Source organism: Nematostella vectensis, chromosome 9, assembly GCF_932526225.1.
Source record: "Nematostella vectensis chromosome 9, jaNemVect1.1, whole genome shotgun sequence".
In the NCBI taxonomy this organism is placed as follows: domain Eukaryota; kingdom Metazoa; phylum Cnidaria; class Anthozoa; order Actiniaria; family Edwardsiidae; genus Nematostella; species Nematostella vectensis.
The window spans coordinates 12,200,658-12,228,094 of record NC_064042.1 but is presented as its reverse complement, the minus strand read 5'-3'; the positions used below and the strand labels follow the sequence as shown (position 1 = coordinate 12,228,094).

The following is a 27,437-nucleotide window of genomic DNA, read 5'->3' as shown; positions in this document are numbered from 1 at the left end:
AGGCTGGCGATAGCGCTAAACTGATAGGTCTCGTCAGCGTAGGCAGAGAGTCGGTGATAATTGGGTGAAGTGTGACTTGACGTCCCTGGCGTGACGCAGAAGAGGCAAGACTCTCAAGTCTTTGAGTGCTCAGTGATCCGAGAATAGCAGAAAGATGGACCTCCACGAATCCTGAAGAGGATGCAATGGCACTCATGTTCGCTGGTAAAGCTGGCTGGATGTCTTCCTCGGTGATTACGAGGTGATCACTGTCTTGGCGGTCTGTCGCCGCTATAGCTATCTGTTGGATTTGGTGTACGCTGATGATGCTGGCAGGACGGCTTACCTGAAAAGATAAGATCGTAAGAACGACACTGTGGAAGCGAATTCGTGACATTGTTTCTTTGTAATGATAATGGAAAAGTAAAGGTAACGCCTTATATTAAAAAGTTCTCAACGATGTAAAGCATGCATAACACAATGATTACCAGTGCCCAATAGTGTACTAAAATTGGCAACTTACCATTGAGTCATTGTTGTGATGCATTTCTAAAATCTCTTACTTAAAAATGAACGCTTACCTGAAGTCACTTGGTCTTCTGCTCAATATGCATTCTCATGACGAAGTTGACGACGAAACACATGAGAACCGCGAAGGTTATGGCCGACATGAGGTACAAGATGTCTCCTTCAAGGAAGGAATGCTTGCAGGCTACGATGACAGGTATCCGAGTAGCTGCAGGAACGAGTACAACTAGCGAAATGAAGGAAAAGAAATCTTAGTTTCATGTAATAATGATGAATGCATATATTACTAATAAGAGGAACATTACTATAGTATATAGAGAATACTACATGGAATGTGCGCGCGTACGGTTTTTATTCACGAGTTGTGCAGTATCAAAAAAACGAACGAGCGAGCGCATCGAACGAGTAAGTTTTTTTTATACAAAACAACGAGTTAATAAAAACTGTACAAAGCACTTTTCATGCAGTATTTTGGTTAATGTATTTATACCGAGAAATTTATAATAAGCTTATTACATAGCATTTTATTAGACTTGGCCCAGTTGAAGACAGACAGAAACTTACATTGAAATGAATCTGTCTCGCTAATGTCACGCACGAGACTGTAGCTCATGTTACACAAGTAGTGCACTTTTTAATCTCTATAATCTCGACTTCTATGAAATAAATAAATTACTAAATGGAAAAATGCTTGTACGATTTTTATGCACTCGTTGATGCGTCGGGATTGAAGCCATTCAAGTGCAGTGAAAAAATATCGTTCGTCCAATCAGAACCGCGAACGACTTTTCTTCACGGTGAAAAAAACATCGTTCGCGCCTCTGATTTGCTTAGACCAGTGAACGAAAGAAAATTTACTGAATATGTTTTCAGTGAGTATTTCTCAGTATGTAATAATAAAAGCGCCGCCATTGCACAGCTCAGTGCAATACAGAACAATAACAGGACTTTCGACAATTCGATCTCTTGGTAACTCGAATCCCCGCTAACTCGAACGTCAAGTCGATTTGTGTCTTACATCTTCTATAGTTTCACCTTCGCTAACTCCAACTTACGAGATTATTTTACTATTGCAATAATAAGCTTATTCATCTACTTACTCGGCATCAGCAGTCGTGGCTTGATAAACATCCTAAGCAAGTTCCAGGGGTGCAGTTCCGGGTATAGTTGCTTGTAGTTGGGGAGTAAATGCTCCCAGGTACGGGCTATACAATAAATTTTTAGAAAATAAATGTAAATGTTCAAGAGCATGATTTTAAATCAATACAGTAAAATATAGACAAATTTAGCACAATCGCTAAATGAGATCTTCGTAGCAAATGCTAGGAACAGCTCCCCCTTCTATAGAAAATTTTGTTTGTAAGCTACAGCCATCTACACACCTTTATAAAGCATCAACGCACTGCATTGTGAAGACTCATCCGCTTGCAAAAGTACGGCTGCAAAATGAAAAGACACACGTTTGTCTTAAGAGACATTTTCGCCAAACCGAACCTACATGTGAAAATTGTTATTTTGTTAATGATAACATAACACAAAAATGCCTGAAGAAATTTCTGCAGAAAAAAAAACTACGGGCACAAATAATGTACAATTTCGAGATTCGCTTCTACCATTTTTTAGCCCAAAAGGACAAAAAAATCTTTAAGTGAGTTTTTTTATTACTCGATTCACGATTGATTGACATGAAACAAAAAAATGGGACTTTACTCCTTGTAATTTCTAGCTTCTTACTGTAATAAAGCGGACGCTGATAAAAACAAAAACAAAAGGCGGGACTCACCGGAGTCATCTTCGACGGCATCTTGTATCGCGACTGGTACTTCTTCTATGGTCTCTTCTTCTTGACCATAACTCTGGAAAATTACAACAAAACAAATAATTTTACCAAATGATAGAAGAAGTGCTATAGAGACGCTAATTGTACACTCTCATGCCAAGACGCTTCAATACTCGTGCATTGTGAAGATCAGAAATTCACAAAAAGAAACGCGCCTATGTACCTCGAAACTCGATGTGCAATAGCAAAAGACTGCGGCTCCTGCTGTGCAGAGTGCTAGTCCGGTAAGGACGGGGTGGTCCTTCAAAAAATCTAACATTTTGTAAATTTGATACGCTTCATTTTTAGCTGTCTTGATTCATGAACGTTTTGATTTGTTTGGGGAATGCTTATTATGACGTCAGACATTACGAAATCATCCTCGAGCTCTAGCCAAATTCCATCAATTTTAGCAATAGTATTATTAATAAACGCCTCGAGTTTCGAAACCGAGCAGCAGCGTGACTTGATTTTGTAAAGAAATCACACTCAACAAAATACCGGCACGAAATGTTTGGATCCACTTACTAATGTACTAAAAGAAGGGATTCTTCCAGCGCGAGCCATAAATTGACAAAAGGGTGCGCGCGCGCAACAGCTTGATCAAATCTAAAAGCACAGGTAACCCAAGCACTCGGTTTGTTTACGCTCTGTTTTTGGGATCTCTCCTGAGTATTATGGGCCCATTGTTTCCTCACTTGTTTCCCTTTCAACTCCCAAAAAAGACGAGAGACGTGAAACAGACAAGCCAAGTCAATCACCGCCTTCTCCGCAAAACTGAGAGAATACATCACAACTCTGTAAATAAGTTTATAAATCAGCAAAGGATTGTTATTGTAAATAGTTTCGTCAAAGATTTTGCTGTAAACAGATTTGTAAATAGCTTTTATTTATTTTGTTTCTGTTGAGGGCCATGCGTACATTATCATTGTGATATTAAGTGAATCCCTCATTAAAAAAAAAAAAAAAGGCATCTATTAATAAAGTGAGTCCACTAGAAAGTCTATTTTTTTCCATCACTATACAAATTCTCTTGCGTACTAGAATACAAACCGAGTGCTCGGGTTACCTGTGCTAAAAGCTGAACAACTTCAAAATACGCCACGATTTTTCTACAAAAGAACTTCACACCCAAATTTTTAAATAACGAGGCATTAATACAATGGAACTGAATTATGTGTCAGGGCATTCCGAAGTTTAGGCTTCCGAAGCATTCCCTAGAAACAGAACAGTTCCGAACATGTTCGACTTAGCGCAATGGACAGAACAACCATCACACAAGCTCGCGATTCTAATCAAATTTTTTATGCTAGCAGAGGCCACACATATTTGATGCTAGCAGAGGTCGCTTTTCTCTGTATTTCGCTGGCCTAAAGAAAGGAGGTATAAATCAACACAAGGTTGAAGTATGTTAAACCAGGGCCGTAGCAGTTTTATTTTCTAAAATTATAAGGAGCTACAGGAGCTAATACAGCTTGTCTGTATTCTTTCTAGTTATACCACTAAAGGACCTTTGCTGACATTTAAAATCACCCCCCCCCCCCCCTCCTGCATATAATCCGAGTATTGATAGTTTTGACGATGTTAGGCGCACTTTATGCTCGGAGACGGAACGTTTACATTTTGATACGACCCTTCCCCACGAAAACGCAGAAACGATACGAAAACGATAACAAGCTGTATAACGCATTCGTATTCGCGCGCCAAGTGGACTGGACCTACTGTAAGTCGACACGCCAGGTACTTACGCAAAGACGGCGGCGACGGCACCAAGAACGGCAAGCGCTCTCATAAATTGCTAAAAAAACGGCATTCTCGTCCGCGACGGCACGCGTAAAACGCGAAAATATGGAAATGCCGTTCCAGATTTGCCTAAGGGCAACAACTGCACTACAATACAATCCAAGGTGTTGCCTCGTAATAAAACTTGCTAACCAATGGTATAAGTCTGGACATTTTTTTTGGCGTCATCCTGTTCGTCAAGTTTTGCATGCTGATGACATAGAATAAAAAATAGTACACTCCATGGGGTTTACATAACCTTTTATTTTCTAGAAGAAATATGTCCCTTTTTCAAATGTAAATCTTCCCACACACGCTACAAGCAACATCTCTCAAGAAATCACAAAAGGCCTAACTAACTTTATCTTTTCTGTTTGGATCAATACAAACATTGCAATACATGCAACATTCCAAGCGTTCCCAAAAAGTCTGCAGGGGTACCTAATCATGGGCAGTTAGTCAATGAGAGACTGACTGATACACGTTACATTTGAACCATATTTACCTTTACAATATTTTTAATGACCAGTCAGCTATAATAGATAATGGCTGCCGATAGTAATAAAAAGCACTTTCGAGCTACAATGTATTAGCCAATTGTCAACCCAAAGCCAAACCGAGACTGATTTTTCAAGTGATTAACCATGCCACTTAGAACAAAAGTGAATGGTAAAGGTAAAAGTCTCTTTTCCATGACTGCCGCGACTGTCCAGTTAGTGTCCACCATTCCACGGAAGGTGACATTAGCTTTGGGTATATTCATCTGGTACCCAAGGCTTACTGCGCTCTCCTTAGCTCGCATGTTATACTCATATTCAACTCCGACCTGGACATTCTCGTTACCCTTGTGCCAGTAACTCAAATGCCATCCTGCCTGGCCAACAGTCGCAGTACCAATCCAGTTACTTGCAGAGTAGCGACCAGCCAGTGACATGACAGCTATCTCCTGTCCAGATCCATAATGGTATAAAAGTTCTGCACCAAGGTCTAGTTTGGGGGCCAGTCGTTGAAGGTAGTGGGCAACAATGATGCCAGATTCATTGATAAGGTCCAGATTTCCAACAGTAAGATTGGCAGTGAAGTCTTTGCCTTGGTACTCGCTGTCTGCCTGGACAAGTACCCATGTGGATTTCTGGGTCTGGAGGATGAAAATCATGGGAAAAATCACATACTACATTACATACTGTACAGTGACTACAGCATATGGCTAGAAAGAAAAGGAAATTAATTTGAGGCTTTCCAATTTTCTACAAAGCCTTTAGCATTAATTTTTATGCCTTGCCTTAAATCAGGATACATTTTCTACATACGTATTGTACAGTAACGTCAACACAACAGCAATATTTTTAGCGATAGGGCAAATACCTCCAGAGCTTCGTCAGGCTACAAATATTTTTTGTAACATGAAGAGGGCAGGTATTGGTCTGCTGAAATATCATTCAAAACTTTTTCATCTTCAACTGTTTACGTACAGTAGACCACAAGGTCTGAATCATACACATGACCAGACCAGAGGCTGTCCTGTGGTTTTCTTACTACATCCTTGTTAAACAGAACATTGAAAACATTGTTGTAAAAGGCACCTGATTTGCTACATTTACTAAGATTTGACCTCAAAAGCTTGTATAAGATTTATTTTGTAAACTTGCAAAAAACGATGCTTGATATAATCTATAAAAAACAGCAAGCAAGAGAAAAAAAATCAAAAGTGGAGGCTTTTGAGCTTCGGTATCAGCCCACCATACAGAAGCCTGATTTTCATCCTAATGAAATCCTTTGAATTTGAAAAATGAATTTTCATCCTAATGAATCCTACGTGATTCATTTCAGCAAGTACTGTATTGTGTTCCCAATTGTTAAAATAAGCCAATCAGAGCTATTTTGGTGTACCACAATTAAAACACGTAAACTCTCGAGTAACTGCTTTCTTTTATGGGGTTGCTGTCAGAATTTGAAACGCCATATTCCTTCAAAAAATGTCATACTCTTTCAAAATGAAAACCCTGCTTGCCTAATGTACACATACATGTACTATTTTAAAATGTTAAATTTCATGGTCGAACACTTACAAGAGCTGTGATTGGTTTAAACAGAGACAATGTGACCTTCAGGTCAACCACACAATACTTGCTAAAGTGTATTAGATTGTGGAAAAAGGGGAGGGGCGCAAACTCTCTTGTACGCGTCTGAAAATCAGGCTTTCAATTAAAATCATGCAAAGACAATAAATCATTCCTTACCTGGATAACACACTTGCCACGAATCCTGTCAGTGAACTGGTGAATGATCTGTGCATTCAGGCTACCTGTGGTATCAATATCTCCCAATAGGACTGGGTAGGACTGAAGCAAAAAGAACATGGTTGTCAGGAACAATGTCGGAACCACAATTAATTTGTGATTTTTAAAGATACCTATGTAAGTCTTTGCTTAATTTGTTAAAATTTTCAACTTGAATTATCAATAAAGGTGGTATATAAATATATAGACCTACAGTTTTTCAAATTTATTATCGTAGCTCACAGTGCTTCATGGGCAGCATACTGTATTAATGGATAAATCCTGTTATCTAAAATCCATTTGTTCCCTGAAACACGAAAAAAAGTTCTACAGTTTTGTTTTCATTTATGCTTATTTATTTGATACCAATGAAGCACTGCAGGTTACAATACATAAACATGGATCCTCCAAGTGGGACTTTATTTAAATACAAGTGTATATATTTACTGGTGTATAGGTGTAGTTCCCCTATTTTAAGTACCTCATTGATTAAAATGTTGTCTTTGGATAAACAGTGCACTTGAAATTTTAGCACCACCCTTGAAAATAGGCCACAGCTCCAATGTGTTTTTAACATTTTGTTTTAGTGTAGCCTAGTAACTAAATTGTGCAGGGGCGGCAGACGGGGAGGGACAGGGGGGCTAACCCCCCTCACTTTTCTGAGGAGATGTGTTTTTAACTGAGTTTATTTATTTTTAGCAGTATTCTACCCAGTAAACAACTCCCCCTCCCCCAAAACCTCTTTCCCTTCCCCCCCCCTCCATTCCGCTGCCCCTGTAGTGTGTGTGTGTGTGGGGGGGTACTTGTTACATGTTTTACTGTAAAAAATCTGGTTCTCAATAAGTAAGAAGAATGTTGTGCCTCTTATTTACATGCAAGTGTACCAATATGAAAATGTAAGAAACACTAATCATTAATAATGATGAATCAGTAATGGTAACAGTACTAACAATAACAGATCCAATGAAAATCCAATGAAAAGTGCCTAGAGACAAAAAAAATAAATAAACTAAAGTGAAATAATTGCCATTCACTTAAGGAATATTTAACTGTCACACTTTCTCAATAAAATTTCTGCTACTTGAATTTGTCACGTGTGGATCATAGGGTACCATACCCAACAAGAGCCAGTCATAGTGAGAAAAGAAGGAATGTTATTTTAAATGATAGTTTTCTGATGTTTTAAAAAATATTATCATATCATTTTGAATTCTATAAATAAATATTTTTAATAAGCGAGTACTGAAACACTGTACAAAAGATAATCGTTTAGGCTGGAAATTGCCTAAAAGTATTTCCTTACCAAAGATCGTACTAAAATATTAGTCGTCGCCGGTTTTCAAGAAATTCCGCCTTTTTATTTTGCTTGAAAAAGCAAACTTAAAATCGGGTTTTTTCGCGAATTCATGAAATGTGAGCTTCAAAACGTTGAGCAAAGCACAACAGGGATTGGGAGAGTTCACACTTCGCTATGTCCAGCAAATATCAAATTACTTCAAATTCATATGCAAACTTATCCTCATTCGCATAGCTGCTAAAGTTTCACTCAAGCTTCTACAAGTATAGCACTCAAACCAAAGTTAAGATTTTCACTTTTATGGGTTCATTCGAAGCATTTCACAGACCTTTCAACTTCACCACTCTCTGAAATAAACCGAATAAATGATTGAAACCCGCATCTTCCCACTAGGAAGCTCAGAGGACAAGTCACTCTTCTGAGTGAAGGTCACTTTTTAGTTTGTGTAGTTCAAAGCCAAACCGTAATCCAGGCAAAACACCACAAACTGACGAAGCAAATTGCAAAACCACAATCCTATGTTTTGTTGCTTTGATCTGTCCATTTCTGGAGAAATTCGCCACGAAGTAAAAAAATTGACAAGTTTGCGGGTATCAGATTTCGCATTTTTTCACTCAGAGATTGCGGGTACAGTATCAGATTTCGCATTTTCCCATGGATTGACTTGAAAATATTTTTCCTATAAACCTGAATAACTTCTAAAACTTATCCTAAAGGTTCAAAGGAATTTCAGAATTTTGTGTAGAAGATATCACAGCTCAAACTTGGTAAACAATTTCCGAGAAATACCTCCGGTAGTACCTAATTTATAATAATATAATAATTTGTTATCTTATGATCCAATAATACTGCATACCATCACTATTTATTTCACAGCATTTAGTTCATCAGTATAAAGAACATTGTGGATACAGGTCATCAGTATAAAGAATATTGTGGGGTTATGAAAAGTTATATTCCATGGAAGACACAAACCTCATTGGGTCCAGTCTGTTTGCTTCCTACATAAGTGGCGGCAAAGTGATAGGCACCAGGCCCCACTCCACTCAATGCAATGGAATGACTGACTTGAAAATGGTTGCTAAGACCTTTATTGACCATTAACTTGTAGCCTTCCATTGGTTGAGGAAACACATCTGGAGAAAAATTTGCAATCAGGTCAGTAAACAATAGAGAGTAACAGTGTTACAGTACTTGGATAGCAGTATAAGGAGAATGGAGACATACAGTACAGCCTGCAGGAAACTTCGCATTTTGTGCAGAAATTCTGTGCAAATTTTGCATGTTTTTTGCGTGTAGTTTGAGTGTAATCAGATTCATACACTCAACTACACACACCTAGAGTGGACTACACGCACCTGTTTGCCTCATTAACTTCTACGAAATCCCTTGAGAGTATTTGTGGCTACAACTCAATGTCATGCATTTTTATGTGAAAAGAAAACTTGGGCATTTGATGGGCGTTTGGCATTCAATGTGATAGAATTCCGCTATTCAAAAGCCTGATACAACTTTAGCACAATAATTTTGCACAATAATTATGTGTTATTCATAAACCACTGTGGGATTACGGCACATGGATTCTTGAGTGTAACCTTATTTGAAAAAGGTGTATCATAAGCAACTCATAAAATGATACCAAAGAGATGAAATAGTTTAATCAAAGTATAATCTCAATTTTGATTTTAATTATTTTAATGAATACTGGTTATGTATGCCTTAGATCCTTAAGCTTCACCGCAAAATAAAATTAGATTTTAGTCGTCATTACAAGATTTTGGACCTTATTACAAGCTTAATTTTTGTGAGAATGTTCATACATTCTCTGTATTCACCCGCATTGGCTCTCTTGGGTTTTTCTGCATATTTACCAGATTTCAAAAGATTGCTGTCCGAACTGGGCTGAATGCTATGTCGTCATTGGTTTGTAACGTTATAAACACTCGGCATTCATCATGACTGATTGTACTAAGACCCTGATCCCACATATCCGTTTTTGTTTGAAAACGCAACCTTTTTGTTCCATTTTCAAAAAGGTCCGCGTGCACACGAAGCGTTTTCATTTTGATACGACCCGTCCCCACGAAAACGCACCGAAGGGGTATCGTTTCCAAATTGTTTCACTCTGGAGATCGTTTTTAAATCGTTCCGTTTTCGATCATCGTTTTCGCGTTTCAGTGTGGACGATACCCGTATCCGTAACAAAAAGGCTGCGTTTTCAAACAAAAACGGATACATGGAGACGGGGTCTAAGTAGGGGGTTGTAGCCAACTGTCTTAGTATGACGTAATAAATTTGAGGAAGTTTAGTCGTGTGGAAGACTTTACCAAAGACAACTGAAATTATGGAGACTATGAGAGAAAGGGATATTATTTCACGTCTACTATAAATGAGACATTACAGTAGGCATGACAAATCTCTTGCAATCAAAATCTTAGGAATTCAAGTTGCACTATTTCACACTAAGAGTAGTTCACTTGATAAGTTATACGCTAGGATTTTGTGGAGACAATCATGATCTAAACTCGGACTTGATTTCAAATAACTATCAACTTTACACTAATATTCACACTTTCATTCTAGTTCAGAATTGGCAAGAAAAACATTTATATGGCAAATATCAAATCTACCGGCATTTTTACCTTTGCACTTCTTGTGTAACTCTTCAAAGTTTCCAGGGTTTTGCGATGTGTCCTTGTTCTCTGGAGCTGCCTTAGCTTCTACAGGTGGTGGCGCTGTAAGAGGAGGTGGAGGAGGAACTGTCGTTCCTCCTGAGTTCGCAGAACTGGGAGAACTTGAAGCCGCTTGAACGTTCCCCATCTTTTCTCCGTTGAACCATGTGCCTCCTTCAACACTCGAAGACTAGAACCCAGGCTGCTCTCGGATCACTGAGGCGCCATATTGCAAATTACCCACAAGGGAGTGGGATCAAAGATTTCTTACAGGCGGCCCATGGAACTCAGCTAATGGAGAAATGTATTAAAAATTAAAACTATTTCAAAAAGAAGGTAAAAAAATGGTTAGGACGGGCTACAATTCTGGCGAATTTAAGTCTATATTGTAGATATAGTATTGAAACATAATGTTCATACCGGGTTTCCTGTGTTATGAACACGAAATGCTAACAAAATCAGCGGTCACCCGCATGAGCTGATGCAGTACATATTATAGGTTGCTGGTGGGTGCGCTAATTTTATTACCCGAAAATCTGAAAATACTTGACTACATCTTAGACGAAGATGGAAGAGGAAGCTAAACAACCAATATTTCGGGATCTGGAGGCTGACAAAGGACCAGAAGCGACTGCAGTCGAGAGCTTGTGCGTTGAATGCGAAGAAATGGTGAGTTTTCTTACACGTGTTTACCCTGGGTACCAGAGTCTCGAGCTTCGTCTTTGTTCGTTTACTATGCTCTGACTACTGACTACGAGTAGCCCGTATAGCGCATAGTAGGGTAGCACGTGTTTCACGAGAATGTGAACGCCACAAACCATCTTAATTCAATTAAAGCCTAAATCAACTTCAATTGGCACAATGAATGTAAGTCATTGAATTCCCCTTCCAAAAAGCCAATCGGTAGAAGCCAAGCTGTATCATGACACAAGCAGAGATTTATTTTGGGATATTAGTGATGATGATGATGACATTTGTGACGACTCACGCGAAAACGTACCTTAGAGCTTCTCAATTCCGCGAATTAACCCGCGAGTCAGGCGTGAGCTTTTGCAAAACGGGCGCGAGCCTTTCGTCGTTGAGTCGCGAGCACATAACGAAACAATCGGCAAAAGGGCTGAATCTTTCGATTTTCGAAGTCGGTGAAACGCGATAGACATCTACTGAGGTCTATACGTTAGAAAAAGCCTCTTTTAGGATAGAAGTAAACATCTGAATAGTATTCAGACACAATAATGCAAGTATTTGAGTTTGGTTTCGTTGAGATCTCGAGTGCTAGCAAGGGAATCGAATGGCAAAGTCGCTACGATGCTACATCAAGACAATAGCGCTATTACCAATCGCCTCTTGAGGGATAGCTTGATATCGACTCCGACAGTTTGACATCAGTTGGAAGATGTTTCGCTCGAAGCCTTGGTTGGTTCGCTAGAAGCCATGGTTTAAATATATAGAATCATAAATAAAATTTTATTCAATCTAGTCGTAGTAAAGTAATTTTTCTACATATACACTCGAACAACGATGCTTCTTAAGGTGCGTTTGGCTGGAGCAATGTAGCGATTGCGACAATCTTTTTGTGGTATCTATTTGATACGCGATTTTTTTGAGCGAAGGTAAACCGGCGTGATTTATTCGCCGCCGACATATAAACATATCGTTGTTCTTCAACAAAGACACTCGAACAACGATGCTTCTTTGGTTTGCGTTCCTCTCCATCTAATGGAGCAATGTAGCGATTGCGTCAATCTTTATTTCAAAAGAAAGCTCACATATCTGGAATCTTTTTGGGGGGGTCTGTTTAATACGTGAGTTTTTGAGCGAACATAAACCGGCGTGATTTAGTCGTCGCCGACGCGACATGTTAACATGTCGTTCTTGTTCAACAAAGACACTCGACAACGACGCTTCCTTGGTTTGCGTTCGGCTCCATCTAATGGAGCAATGTAGCGATTGCGTCAATCTTTATTGCAAAAGAAAGCTCACATATCGGGGAATCTTTTTTGGGGATAATAATATATAACAAAGATCTCATTTGGAATAGAGATCTTCGTGAAAGGTGAAGCTTGAAACCGATACGAGTTTCGAAACGCATTTCGCCTTTATTACCCAATACATTATTACGAATTCCTACGTTACTTACACCAAATTGTTTCTCCAAATTACAACACAACGTAATGTCATATTCCTTTTCGTTTTCAGTAGCGCTAGAATTATCAGTGATAGTTTGATATCAGGCTTTGGTAACACTTTGTTTAAAAAATGCAGTCACCGAAAAGACTTTCAAGAGTTCATGTCAAAAACTGTTGTCCATATTCCCCGAATACACTACTTATCTCTAGTAACTTACACAAAATTGTCCTTAAATTGCCAGACTAACTATTTCGTATTTATTTCTGTGCGATTCAAGAGCGAGTACGATCTGTGAAAGTTTGTCAAGGTGCTTACTCTTCTAAAAAAGCCGTAACGACACAAATTCTAGATAAAACCGTCGCTCCGTGATGCGTAAAAAAATCGTCCTTTCCTTTCCGTGTCGTTTATAAGATACAACCCGCAAGTTGTGTTTAACAAGTCGCGAGGCTTCCCGTTGTCAAGGTGCGAGTGTTCCACGAGATAGGCACGAGCTTTCCGTTATTAAGGCGCGAGCATTCCGCGAGAAGGCTGCGAGCTTTCCGTGAAACGGGCGCGAGTTTGGCCAAACTCGCGGAAAACCCTAAGGTACGTTTTCGCGTGAGTCGTCAGATTTTTTATTGAGAGGACACCATAATATATAGCAGATAATATACACATGGCTCCCAGTAAGTAAACATTACAGTATGCACATAATAACTAAGTACCTCCTTAAGCCTTAAGCTTAATGTACTGTAAGCTTACTCATCCCTTGTAAGATCCATTTAGTTTCCATTTAGAATTGGAGTCTATTATCACTATTGCAGTCAGGATGATATTATTGACACTTCATTATTAAGGAGACAAGTATGATCCCTGTCAAGACTAAACAGTGAAAAAAGACTTAAAAGTGTTAAATATCGTTATGTACAGTACTGTCCCTATAACAATCACCAAATTCATACCTGTAAACTCTTCCACATTAGGCGGGAGTCTCAAGATTTTGGACGCCTTCTCCCGATCTCCTGCGTTGAGTACAAAATCTCACGCTTTTTCGCGATTTTTATCGCTTCCGAAAAAATATTCTATAAAAAATCGAAATTTTGCCTATTTTCTATTAAAATATTTGAAACATAAACCCTTGCGTAGCGCAATTTATCTAACACCCACGTGAAATCTATAAGTGGTTTTGTGAGAGTGTTCTATATGACAAACGGCTGCAAGGTTAAAGCCACCCCTCCCCCCAAAAAAAAATGAATATACCCCACCCCTCCCCCAAAAAATTCTCAAGCCTTGAGATTTTCGAAGGTTGACAGGTATGCAAATTAATGCCTCAAGGTTGTATTTTTAAGTTATTAGCAAGAGTTTACTGTATACAATGGCTGTAGAAAGATTGAAGGTGACTGTAAATATTTTGTTTCCAGGGCACCACGAGGTTCTTGATGACAAGAATTCCATTCTTCAAGGAGATCATTTTATCATCATTTGATTGTCCACACTGTGGATATAAAAACAACTTTATTCAATCAGCAGGAGCTATACAGGACAAAGGCTGTGAAGTTATATTAAAAGTCACTTCAAAAGAGGTAAATCAAGTTATGTAAATACTATAGGGTTTTTATGGAGTTATTATTGTCGGAGGGCTCTTACAATAAAGGCTACACAAAGCCCATAACCACTTAATATTTTAAGCCTTCCGTAGAAGTGGGTTACAGGTTGGTCTTGTTGGGAGAGTATGAGTAGTGTATGTATGGGAAAATAAAGGCTTTTGTCTCTAAGAGATGAGACAAGCCAGTTTTCTCAATCTTGATTAAAATTAAAATGAGAATCTATGTACTGCTCGACATGACAGAAAAACCTGGAAAACGTGCAATTCCAGATAGAGAGAGAAGACACAATGTCATACAATGGCTATAGGTTCCTTGTATTACCGACTGATTTTCAAAACACAAATAACGTGAGGCCGAAGTGCACATAACCATATATTGGCTTTTTAAGATAATTTTTCCTTGATCATTATTGCCCTGTGTATCAGCTCAGGGACGAAAAGCGAAAATTTCAATGACACTTTACAAAAAGTCGCATCAATTTAAAAAAAGTCGCACTTGATATTTTTTTTGCTATAAGTTACTGAGTACTGAGAGAAATTCTCCGCCTTATTCGATGTGAAATGGGCTTATTTGACGCGTCACGTCATGTTTTTCCGTCATGTCTGTACTGCTACCTTACAAAATTTGTCAATGTTTCTAAATGGGCATCTGTTTATAAATAATTATGCATTTACTCTTTTTAATTCCTGTTTAGGATTTGAACCGGCAAGTTGTCAAGCAGGATTCAGCATCAGTGAGGGTCCCAGAGCTGGACTTTGAGGTTCCTATGTTTTCTCAGAAAGGAGGTACTGCAATACTCACCTTAAATATCTTTTATCTCATAATTCACATGTGAATCACATTATTATTTTCATGGATTCAGAATTGAATACGATTGAGGGAATATTATCAAGAGCTGTACAAGGTCTTGAGAGGGAGCAACCACTGCGAAAGGTGGGTGCTGTTATGTGATGCTCTATACAGTGCTCCATTTTGCTGTGTTACCTTAGGTTCTAAATATCCTGTGACTTTCAGAATGAATCCCTTCTCTCATCTGTAAACTAAGTTTACAATGCAGTATCTACAGTAACAGGGGTTTCATTAGGCCCTGAGCACTGAGTGCCACTGAGTACTGGCTTTTGCTGTTAGAAAAAATGATTAAAGTTTGATTTGAACTAATAAAATAAAATAACTTCCACCTCCTATCTCCACCACCTACTCTGAAACTTAATAAAAAAACCCTGAGTAATAATAACAAATGGGAGGAGGCAAATGTTTAAATGAATACTGTCATAGCATTTTAAGATGATAGTGTTTTGCTTGCTAAAATAGGAATTAGAAAAATGCCTGGATATACATGGGGCTATCAATATTCAGTTACTCCACCCTTAAGCTATTATCAATCTTTTATCTTTTTTTTATTTCAAAGGCCCTTGACCCTGACACTGCGAACAAGATTGAAGAATTTATTGGAAAAATGAAGGAATGCATCGAAGGGGAAAAGTCCTTTACCTTTGTGATCGACGACCCATCAGGGAATAGCTTTATTGAGAATCCACTTGCACCTAAGGCTGATCCTAACCTTGCTACCAAGGAGTACACTCGTACAGCGGAACAGAACCTTAAGCTGAACATACAACCTGAAAAACAGGAGCAGACAAAGAAAGGTGACTTGTATACAGGGCTTCTTGATATATGTGGAAAAAAACTCAAAATTACGCGGGATTCTCTGCTAAATTTCACAGAAAATCAATCATTACGCCCTAAATTATGCGGGATTTTGCAATACATGCTTCTTCAAAAATCAAAATTTTGCAGGATTCTTAACTGAATTACGCGCTAAATTACACAGAATATCAACTGTTACGCCCAAACTACATTTTGTACCAAAGGAAAGCACAAAATTACTTGAAAAAGTTTAGCAAAGAATGCCTAGTCATATTATTTGTTTTCGAAATTCAGTCCGAAATATCGCACTCTCTTTTATTTTATGAGAAAAAGAGTTAAGAACCATAAAATAACACATCAGCTGTGCACTTAAATGTTTTGTCTTTCAAAATTTAGCCAAATTACGCGGGATTACGCAGAAATTTGTGGTTTACGCTGAGAAAGCCAAATTACGCGCATCCACACAAGCGAGTAATTCCCGAAGCCCTGTATTTACAATTATGGAGGTTGAATTTAAATGAATTATTATACAACATGTAGCAGATGCTTATTAGGAGTGGGTACATTGGTGTGTATACCCTCTTGACCACCCTAAACCTCTATATTTCTATTCAAGAATTTTGGAGCATTTAGGAGAGTTGTTTTAAACTTTTTGTATTGCTCAGTCTAAGCCAAACAAGTAAAAAATCTCTTTAAATCAACTTTTGCTTTCAATTATGCCCCAAAGGCACCCCCCCTTTCGCTACCAAAGGAAATTGTTATGTGTAAATTTGCCATTAAGTATTTTCCTTCTTTTGAAATACCCTAATTGGTGGAAATTTTATTGATAAAACCACCTTCTTAGGTATTTCTGTGTGTATGTGTGAAAAAAAATAATATGAGTTTACAGGTACTGGAAAGGGAAAAAAAGCTAGCCTTCATGCTCATACAATTCTCAATAAATGTTTTTTTTTCAAATACTGTAAATAACTAATTGCACCCTGCAAGACATTGTTTTCTTAAAATTACTGATTTTGTTGATTGTTTGCTGATTTATTGTGTCCTTTTGCAGAGGCAGATGAAAAAAAGCCTGAAGAATTGAAAGATGAGGTATGAGAATGTTTATTTTAATTTATATGTTTATTTATGTCTGAAATACCCTTCTAGTATCTAGTATCACGCTTTTCAATTTGTCTTCAAGAGTGAAAATGCCCCCATACTTTTTGCCTTCCCTATGATTGACATTCAAATATGCTAATTCAGATATTGTCTGGCCATTTGCTGATGTATTTTTTTGGTGCTGTTGGTTTTCAGGTTCAAATATTCCAAACAAACTGCAACTCTTGCCAAGCCCCTACCGAGACCCGCATGAAATTTGTCTGTATCCTTTTTCCACAAAATCTAAATCTTTCCAAAACGTATCCTCGGGAATTGAGGGTATTGCTACCAAAATATCAGGATTACTGAGTCTGGCTAAAATGACTGGTTCCTTCTATGGTGGTGTGCCTGACTGGACAATTCATATTTCAGTTTTTGTGGTACAATTTTCCCTGCTGTTCTGTGCACTGTAGGCAAAGGAGAAAAAAGCAATCCTGGGTTCCTTTGATGGTACCAATGTCTTGCTGGAGCAATATCTTTAAAGTGGTTAACAATAATTTATGACAGCTGTTTCAGACAAAGTCCTATAAAAACCAGTTTCAGTATTGTTAGCAATGTTATCAAAATGTGCAAACAGCAAGGCAACTGACATCGGTATTTTGTAATTAGTCACTACTAGACTGAGGTTTTATGACTTCTAGCCGAAATAGGCAATTGTGAGCTCTTAATCACTTTGATTGTGTTCGAGAGAACAGGACTTCCTGTATGGAGCTGTGGCTTTCTCAGTTAACCACATGATGAAACTAGAATCTTCCAGAGCAGAGTCATAGGAGGCCTCGAATATAATTTTTGGAAATATTTGGAGGGGGAGGGCAATGTCCCATCCCCTGCTACAGCTTTTTGTAGGCTGCAAAGCATTACCAGACCAGATGCTGATGATCTACAGGCGGGCCCACCCCCACCGCAAGTAAGCACTGGCTCAAAGAGCTCTCTTGGAGGTTCCAAACCAAGTGGTAAATCTCTACCATCAAGAAGTCAGTCCGCAAGCGCTGTACCGCGTATCTGGAGCCCTAAACCGGGCTACAAAGGATTGTCAAATTTCTTCCTAGTCGGGGTCGATGCTGAATCTGCGAGCGAAGATCCACGATCTGAGCCCCGCTATAAGCCTTCCCCACCCAAAGCATTACCACAATAAAAGTTCTCAACACTCCAGCCAGGCAATATATAGCTTATTTCCTGAAGTAATGCTAGTTGAATTTTTCATGTTACCATTTAAAGAGTACGCTCAGATAAGAAGTGTTTTTCTTGACGTCTAATTCCCAGCCATTCCCCATTTCAAAGAAGTCATCATCATGGCCACGGTGTGTGATGCTTGTGGCAACCGTACCAACGAGGTCAAATCAGGAAGTATGTGTTTTGATCTCCTTGGTAAAAGTGTTACTTGTAAATGAAGCAAGATTAAGTTTCTAATTGCTACATGCGGGCTTAGACTCAACACTTTGTATATATTTTCTTGAGTAAAGTTATTTTGTTGTTATTTCTGTTGTTGAGAAAGATCGCATTAGAATGTCAATTGTGAAATAAGTTTTTCTTATTTCTATGTGAATCTCATTTTTATAGCTGGTGTGGATGCAATGGGGACGAGGCTTACTCTTAAAATAACCGACGAAATTGATTTAAGCAGGGATGTTCTCAAGGTAAACAGAACTTTCGATCTACACCACAAAATAATAGCCCTACCTGTAGCTTGTCTACCTATCTTCTGCTATATTGACTCAGTTTTCCAGGTGCTAGAGGTTTGGGGTGATTTAATAGGTGAAAGCTAGGCTTTGGCAGCTAGGTGAAAGCTAGGCTTTGGCAGCTAGGTAAAAGCTAGGCTTTGGCAGCTAGGTGAAAGCTAGGCTTTGGCAGCTAGGTAAAAGCTAGGCTTTGGCAGCTAGGTGAAAGCTAGGCTTTCGCAGCTAGGTGAAAGCTAGGCTTTGGCAGCTAGGTGAAAGCTAGGCCTGGCAGTATGTACTGAGTTTGCTTAAAACCGTTTTTTGTAACTTTCTCTTGTAGTCTGAAACCTGTGTGGTGACGATTCCAGAAATTGATTTTAGCGTGGAAGCAGGAACCCTTGGGGGCCGGTTCACGACCCTTGAGGGACTCCTTACGAATATTTACGACCATCTAAAGTCGGTAAACCCATTTGGGTTGGGAGACAGCCCAGGACTTGGAAGGGAAAATCTCAAGTCCTTTCTAGCGTCTTTGCAAGAGGTATGATATCTATAGTGCACTCTTTTTTTTTACAAATGCATGTACCTTTTTACTAGTCTGTGTTCCTACCATTACTCGTAACTGTGTAGTACTTTTATAAAACTGATAGACCCTTATGTAGAGAATGTACTGAATGTACTGCTGAAATCTTGGGTCTGTATTACCGGTGGTTTTATTGGTTCTTCAGAAGACAATGAGTGTATTCCGATCTCTAAGTCTCATTTTCAATAAAAAGCAGTGTCTGCCCTGAAGAAGTCTAAATAAATCCAACGTAATAAGCATTGAGAGCATTAATAATTGGTGCGACTGATCCTATGCCCTAGCTCAAAATCAAAACCGGAAATAAAGCCATCTTTTCGCGGCCTTTTCAATGGTCATTCAAGCTGCAAAGTAACCATTGAACCCCGTTGCATTCACTTACGCAACTTATTGTTCGTTGTCTGTCGTTCCAACACCTCATTACGCTTTTATATTTTATTACAGATCATATCGGGCGAAAGAATGAACGTTCATATAATCTTGGATGACCCTGCTGGGAACAGTTATATCCAGGTAAGGCTAAGTTCAAACATCCTACGAACCCATTCATTAGGTGGGTAAGGCTAAGTTCAAACATCCTACGAACCCATTCATCAGGTGGGTGAAATATCCAATAAGCTGGTGAATTTTGAGATTCTCCAGGCTCCTCCGCAGACCTTGAGGCCCTGCTTGTGGGAGGAATTGTTTAGTACCGCAAAGAAATTGAGATTAAATGACGAACTAGATATACTTGAATCTCTCTGAAACTCGATCCGTCCTACATCAATGCCATTGCCAAGTTGTGAAATAATACACGAATACTTTTGTTTTCGAAATAAAGAGTTTTCAATTTAAAAAAAAAAAAAAAATACTCGCGGTCGGATAGGTGGGAAAAGCCTGCCATTACCGTAACCACAACCTGAAATCGGCTGTAGGTGAGTTGGCATTCTCGGGTACCAAGGGCGTCGAGGTCAGGGTAACGTGGCGCGAGGACGAGGCGGCCGTTTCGTTAATGTTTTCTAATCTTGTTTCAGAATGTTTATGCACCCGACCCAGACCCCGAGCTCAAGGTAGAACAGTACGAGCGAACCGAGGAGCAAAACGAAGACCTGGGACTAGTTGGGATGAAAACCGAAGGATACGAAAAGGATGAGCAAGGCTCATGACTGACCAACATATAGAAAGGCTCCTTAGGGTCATATTATTTTACTCAGGCCATTCAAGGGGCTTTCGATAATGATGGAATAAAAAATCCATAATTAAGTCCGGAACAGGATGATTTATTTAACTCGCTTTTACAGTTGTGATTTTTCTGGTTTTGCACTGATCAGTCTATAAGTTGTTATAGACATGGTAAATTACTTCTGATTGGCTAAAAGCAGTTTAGATTTCAGGTAATTTAGTGCAGAAAAAAGGTAATTCGGTGCACTATACTTACCGAAACCGTAAGATTACTTATACTTTTCCCGCATATCAACATTAAACACGAAAACTTTCAAATTGAGTGTGTTTATTCTTGTCAGCCCGATATCAAATACATAAAGGAATTATGTATAACAGTTACAAAAGGTTGGCTGTGTAATTATATATGTAGGCTTATATCAACCAATACGTCTATTTCAAAGTGATTGTGTTTCATCGACTTATAAGGGTACATGAAGAATTGCAGCATTTAGTATTTCATACTCAGTGTATACTTGTATCTAGGTTCATATCGCACAATGCGATGTCTCAAATTGTGTGTGTTTTACTCGTGATTCCTGAATGAGAATGATAAGAAAAGAAAAAGCGCGTTCGTTTATCCCGCGTTCCCATTCCGGAATGGAATGAAGGCCATTCCACCCATTCTGCTACCTGTAACAGAATGACACGAATGCTATTCTGACCATTCTCTACCAATCATTCCCATCACAGACTGATAAAAAAAAACGCGCCCTTAGTGAGATACATGAAGAATAATAAAATTCATTCATTTTAAAGTGGGTACCCCACCTATCTAGACTGATATCAATACATCTGTTTCAAAGTGATACTGTCGCTTCTTATTGGTGATGACCAGAGGATAGGGATTCCCGGTGGTGTTGAATTGGATATCAATTGTGCGTGGGAGTCGCTTACGGCGTTGTTAGCCTGTTTAACTGTATCTAATCTGCGACGTTCAAAAGAAAGCTGTCATACCAGCGGTGTGAGGGTCATCTTTTCCAGAACCTTTCTTTCCTCGTCCTGCTCCACTAGATGCCTTTTTTTTAGCTTTGGGCTCATCCGTCAATAGTTCGACAATGCTTGATTCTGGGAAAGGTATATCAGAGGTGCTGTTTTCAGACGTGATCTTAGGGCTATCTTCAATAGCAGACTTGCGGACAGTTTGAGGTGCATCAAAGAGATCGGAGATACTAGAATCTGGGAATGGTGCTCCAGTAGCTTTGTTTTCTTGCCTATCTTGGGTAGATGGATTATTGCTTGCTTGATGTTGTCCCAGAAGATCGGAAACACTGGAGTCTGGGAGAACAAGCTTTTCACAAGCTTTACTTTCTGAAGAATCATTCTGAGATTTCGGTGTTTCACAAACCTTGAGGTCGTCTTTCTCTATGACTGATTTTTCACTGATTGGTTTATCATCAGAATCCTTCTTTGCGATTGGCTTATCAACAGGTTCGCCTTCTGCTATGATTGGTTTGTCATCAGAATCGTTCTTTGTAATTAGCTTATCATCACTGTCATCCTCCTCTGTGTCTGGCTTTTCCTCGGGGTTTCCGTATCCGCCTGGTATGATTGGCGAAGCGCTTTCTGCTTCCATTTGCTGAGAAGATAATTTCGTATTCTTATTTGTCTCATCACTCACTTTATCATCAGGTGTCAAAGGTATCTTTTCTCTCTTCACAAATGGCCATGGCTGGTAAAAGTCTTCTTTGGGAACATCCTCGAATGGTTTACGTTTCTGTTCTTTTGCTGGGATTTGATCTGTTTCACCTTCAGGTAAAGCATCTGGCTCCTCAGTGTACATCTCTGAAGTGCTTTCCATTTTGAAAACACCTTCTGTTTCTGCTTCCACCAAACGCTCTATTTCGGGAACCTGTTCTATCTCCTTAGCAGCTGCACGACTTGACTCGCCATCTTTATCGATGGATTTTTGCTGGTCTTCCAAAGGCAGCGCGGTGGTCACACCTTCCTCTCTTTGTTCACGGGTTGCTGAGTCTGCTTTACTTGCTTTGGGCGTTTTTGATGCAACTGACCAAGGGCGATAGTGTTCTTCCTTATCTGGCCTCAGCTCCTCTCCCAGCTGCTTGTGGGGCCTTGGGTACAGATCTTTCACGTCATCATCACCATTTATTGTTGCAAATGCCTCCTTTTGAGTTTTGAAAGTATTTTCTTCCATCATTACTTTTTCCGATTTGGAGCTTTCCAACTCGGGGACATTGAGGTATTTGTTTTTTTTCTCTTTGGATTTTGGTTTTACTGGTTCGTCTATCCCGAAGATCATTAACATACTGCTGCTGGACTCTTTCTTAACTGGTCTGGGTGGCTGAGGATGATGTGCTAGAGAAGAAGAAAATTAGGAAATAAAAACCAATTAGGAACGGGGACAGGAGATAGGGTAGATAATGCAATATCACACGATACATGATCAGTGACCATGTCTGGACATCATATGAATGCAGAGCCTCTCATATCAAACATGTAGAAAAATAACAAAAATAATATTATTAATTAATCCTCATAGCGTTGCCTAACACGAGACTCAGCAACGCCGCTCCAGTTCATTTTTGGTTCCAGAATGAATTTGCAGTAGGTAAAAAGTCATGTTTCTGATTAACCTTGCTTTCTCTTCAGGGATCACGGACATTCAGCCTTGGAAAAGGAATATTTACAAAAGGGATTACCGACCCCCAGCCTTGAATAAGTAAGAAAGTTTAATGAGAAAGATTGCCTAACCTTTATTCGATTCCGACTTCGTTGACTCATTGTTAATGCCTGGGTTTTCATAATGCGTTGAAACATTGTTCATGCCAGGGTTTTCATAATGCGACATGCTCTCGTAGTCGTCCCGTGCATCCAGCTGGGCATAGAGAGGGTCACCAGAAGGATGTTCAAGCTCCTGGTAATGGTGTTCGCCTTGTGCCTCGTAGCCAGGATTCTCGTAAGAAAACTTTCCATTGCTTGGCTTATTCAGTCGCGCATACCGGTCGTTGTGTCCCTCAGGAGGTGAAGTGCTTCCTGTTTTCTCCCCAGATGGCCCAGGCATATTCGGATGTGGCCAGGCAGACATTGATGACGCGCTTGCTTGCTGTGATTCCATCTCGATGTATTCGGAAGGTTTCTGTAACTCGGCATACCTGCTAGAAAGATATAAACCGAGAAAAATTGACAACTAAATATATTTGGCAAATTTGTTGTTGGCAGCAATTATTTTTCTTGGTATATCAATTTCTTTTCATAAAAATGTAAGTAAATCAGAGCGTGCTTTAAACTGTAGCTATATTATAATCACCTGTTTTCTCCATCTTGCTCATGATGAATCTGATAGTTCCTTGAGGTTCCAAACCACCGAGACGGTATATAGTTATAGATTGACCACTTTGGCTTATCGGATCTATCGACGTCAGGGTTCTCACTCTCCCTTACTTCAAGGTAATCAGTCTCCGTATCACGATTTGGTACAGAGGGTGGATGCGATTTTGGGTTGTCCGGTACCCCTTGAGGCGTTACCGCCTGTCCGGTGGACTGTCCACCACTGCTGACATAGGGTGATTGGTCTTCGTCGTCAGACCACTGCGGGTCGAAAACGTCGGCGTAGAAGTTCTCCGCCATGCCTTGGTCGTATCTAGCAGATATACAGAAAAAGGTATTTCAGAACTGGTGATTGGTTGTATGTCATAATAACTTAATGCAGTTTTTTGTGGTCGATTTTCATTGTTTGTATAAAATGCTGGCTATTTGTTCCTGTTGCCATAAGACGTCACAGTAGGCTCATCTTGTTTTGCTGTTGTTGTAGTTGTTGCGGTTGTTGTTGAGGTAATTGTTTTGTGTTAATTGCTTCTAATGATGTTGACAATGCCGCTGTCAATTCCTTTGCTGTTTACATTGTCGTCGTTGTTGCCGCTGATGTTATTGCTTATTATGATGCTCGCGTTTAATCATGAAAACTATATCAAGGTGTTTAGAGTGGTGTCTTTGTTGTTACTGCTCCTGCTATCTCGATGCAGGGCACCCACCCATCTTGGCTATTTTGGGAGCTCAGTCGCGTTTTGTAGCCACGCAGCTTCTTCCTCAGAAGGAGAAACGCCCCAAGCATTCCAGCAGCGGCCAATAGAAGGACGAATACGATGATAGCTGTCAGTGCTTCATTTGCTACACAAAACATAAATGTTCTTAGTGTCAAAGTCACTTCTAGAGAAAGTCTTTTTTCACCCACCTTTTATAGGATTATTTTAGAGATTCTTCTGGGGCAAGATTCTGATTCAGAAAAACCTTTTTTTTTGCATTGCCTGTTTTTTTCCACGCATAATATAGCGGAATAGCATAATATAACGCTATATTAGCAGACTAGATATTCGAGGAAGTCTTGGATTGCACGTTGAGACGGTTTCTCTTCTGACTGCACATCATGCAGCAAAAGATACAGCTGTACTAACAGACTGGATTCTCGCAGATGCTGTTTTTTATGTTGCATCACCTGGTCTGTCCGCGCATCTTCCAGTCGGGAGATAATGCTTATAAACGTACCCGATTCGTAGATATGAAAGCCTTGGTGTTTTATCACCTGGTCTGACCGCGCATCACGTAGCACAAGATACCGCTGACTAACAAACGTATACTCACATATACAGGCCCTGGTGTTGCATCGCCTTATTTGCTTTTCAAGCGCTGAGCAGTCTCCTCCTGGTGATGGGATGCAAACGCGCATGCGCTCCTGTTTTCCGTTACACGTGGAGGAACACACACCCCAGTCTCCCCACGGCCCCTCCACAGCATCTGTAAAAGGAGTTTGTGTGACAAGGTTTGTCAAACGTAGTTTTATGTTTTCTAGATAAAATAAAACGGTTTCTAGGTAAAATAAACGGCCTTTCCCCCCCTTATTGCATGTCCTTTTTGTATCTAGATAGTTCGAGGTGATGGGATTTCTCTATTTTTGTGTGTGTGTGAGGATCCAGTCTGCAGTAAATGGGTTGATTGCTGAAGAGAACGAAGGACAAGTTGGAGATGAATACCGTAAATGAATGGATACCGAAAAACTTTGTAAGGCTCTTTGGCAGATTAATTTCTTTAGCTTTGTGATTGTTAATTCTGCCATTTTCAGAAAAGGTTTTGAATATAAAAGATTAGGAAAATAACATTTTTATGAATAATTTTTGTTTTGAATATTATATGGGGAATAATTGTCGAAGTTAAAAATCCTCACACTTGGTTCAACGATACTTTGACAAAAGCTACAATTAGTAATCCATAATTATCGAAATAAACCTAACAATAACTGTTAAAAGGGATGGAAAAATTATCCCATTGAGAGAAACTAGTAATTATTATTTATTTTGACCAAGATAAAGAGGAATGGAAAATTTTTATTGAATAAAGATTACTTCGAAGGAAGATAGATAACCAAATACCTAAAAGACTACCGATTTTAAAAGCTAAATCATGAGATAATTTTTCATTATTTAGAGGTAATAGATAGTGTGTTTTTGCATAGGAAATATTAGTCATTCCAATCTCTTAAACTTCATATTTTCTCAAATTATCGTGTAATTTACCAAAACTCCCCTAGTAACTAAACTACGCAATATTTTTGCTTCCAATTTAATTCCTGTATTGGTTAATTTTACCTGATATTTGAGCAAATCCTATCAAGCAACATGTGATGGATAGGAAAACGATAGTTTTACTCATTTCCAGTGCAGGTGCTCCTTCGCTGTTCCAATATTCTTATTGTGTCCTTTAGGCCGTTTTCAAACTTCCTGCCAGGGTCCTCAGAATGACTTAACAGTGGATCTCGAAAATGAGCTATCGGATATTCTGATATAAGTATGTGTTTTTCGGATAGCTTTTATAGCCTTCCCCTTGTGATGTACCCAGATGGAATGTGGACGCATACCTGAGCCAGGTGATATGCACCCCAGGAATCCCAAAACATTCCACAGCCGGGCCTTCTTTCGCTGCAAAATTTGAATTTGTTTGGTTTTATAGCTTTAGGCTTTAAAGTCAATGAAAAATAGCACACTAACTTGGCTTTACTTCTCAGGCAAGGTTAGACATGGGCTCCAATCGGAACCAATGTCCCTTTAAAAAAAAAGGGAAAACGCTAAAAATATTAATTATAATTAATAGTAATAGATTCTTACATTTTTTATTGAAAAAACTTTGACAAATTTCTATTCTTGAGCAGAAAACTATGCCGGCTTTTGCGCTGAATGAATACATCTATCAAAGTTCCTCGTATTGAACACCGATTAGCCAACTAATTCCGACACGGCGGATAAATAAGGTCATGCGTGGACTGCATGCTAAAATACTAATAATGAGTAGCACAGTCATGGATATTGAGGATGATGGGCGCTGTACAGGAAACTAAACGATCCCAAGAAACTCCTCGAAATTGACAAGTCACGAGTTTAATTGAGTTTAAACATTTAATGGAGTTTAACAAGTCACGCGAAGATGACTTCATAATCTTCTTTAAATAAGTTAATCCATTTTCTCAGCATTCTTTTGTGGGGATTCCTGAGGATCGTTTCGTGTCCTCGGAGCATTTCGGGTACCGCAAAGTAGCCCACTGTCTTCACGCCTAGTTTTATTTCCAAATTATTTTTCCAAATTACTGGGATTACATGTGCCCCCGCATACCTTATCTTTTTTTATCTGTTTTTTTTTTTTTTCACTCCTAAACTGTAGGTTGATTCGCTACTCTTTATTAACTTTTATTGGCTTTTCCTTTTCGGTCATCTCGAACATCTCTAGCCTTTATCTGCCACCCGTAATTCAGAATTCTAAAAACTAAAATTTTTGCACCAATAGTTAGTAAATTAGTGTTTATTATTGTGAAATTTAAAATAATAAACATATATTATTTACGTTTTACTTACGATTTGCGACTGTTTTTACTTTTGCTTTTGAACTTGGCTAATACAGCATGGCACAACAAAACTCGTATTTTGATATTTTGCGATATTGCTAGCAAAACAATCTGTGCAACTTATGAAGTCAACGATCACCATCATGTCGTAAAAAAATCGCCACGTCCTATTGAGCGTTTCAGAATATATATAAATAATTGATATAAGTATCTGTTCTTTCAAATCAAATCTTGCTTAAAATATAAGATATCGGGTGAAAATCAGACTTAAAAGTGCACCCGATGAATACTCCGCAGTT

At 39.0% G+C, this 27,437-nt stretch overlaps 4 protein-coding genes across 5 annotated transcripts; 1 reads left to right on the top strand and 3 right to left on the bottom strand.

Moving 5' to 3' along the window:
* Positions 1-42: 42 nt before the first annotated feature.
* LOC116618285 lies at positions 43-2,606 on the bottom strand. The gene is made up of 6 exons (XM_032381804.2): positions 2,511-2,606; positions 2,291-2,363; positions 1,890-1,946; positions 1,608-1,712; positions 561-733; positions 43-325 (listed from the first exon to the last, which is right to left on the bottom strand). The coding sequence occupies exons 1-5, from the start codon at positions 2,604-2,606 to the stop codon at positions 567-569; spliced, it is 498 nt and encodes a 165-aa protein (XP_032237695.2). The 3' UTR covers positions 43-325; positions 561-566.
* A 1,746-nt stretch (positions 2,607-4,352) lies between these two features.
* On the bottom strand, positions 4,353-10,554 carry LOC5512348 (mitochondrial import receptor subunit TOM40 homolog). Its single transcript, XM_001632673.3, has 4 exons — positions 10,327-10,554; positions 8,660-8,820; positions 6,349-6,450; positions 4,353-5,246 (listed from the first exon to the last, which is right to left on the bottom strand). Exons 1-4 carry the CDS (start codon positions 10,502-10,504, stop codon positions 4,698-4,700), a joined length of 990 nt encoding a protein of 329 aa, XP_001632723.2. The 5' UTR covers positions 10,505-10,554; the 3' UTR covers positions 4,353-4,697.
* Positions 10,555-10,814: 260 nt separating this feature from the next.
* Positions 10,815-20,570, top strand: LOC5512368 (zinc finger protein ZPR1). The gene is made up of 12 exons (XM_048732521.1): positions 10,815-11,025; positions 13,887-14,048; positions 14,767-14,857; positions 14,935-15,005; positions 15,481-15,718; positions 16,771-16,808; positions 17,013-17,079; positions 18,120-18,203; positions 18,417-18,493; positions 18,855-19,052; positions 19,536-19,604; positions 20,105-20,570. The coding sequence occupies exons 1-12, from the start codon at positions 10,924-10,926 to the stop codon at positions 20,234-20,236; spliced, it is 1,329 nt and encodes a 442-aa protein (XP_048588478.1). The 5' UTR covers positions 10,815-10,923; the 3' UTR covers positions 20,237-20,570.
* LOC116618291 (chromatin-remodeling ATPase INO80) lies at positions 20,564-26,768 on the bottom strand. Of its 2 annotated transcripts, none has more exons than XM_032381815.2 (6): positions 25,892-26,768; positions 24,891-25,043; positions 24,284-24,419; positions 23,560-23,892; positions 23,004-23,407; positions 20,564-22,607 (listed from the first exon to the last, which is right to left on the bottom strand). In XM_032381815.2, exons 1-6 carry the CDS (start codon positions 25,953-25,955, stop codon positions 21,229-21,231), a joined length of 2,469 nt encoding a protein of 822 aa, XP_032237706.2. In that variant the 5' UTR covers positions 25,956-26,768; the 3' UTR covers positions 20,564-21,228. The 2 variants fall into 2 exon arrangements, with proteins under 2 accessions (XP_032237706.2, XP_032237707.2); XM_032381816.2 differs by having other exon boundaries at positions 23,004-23,404.
* Positions 26,769-27,437: the final 669 nt, after the last annotated feature.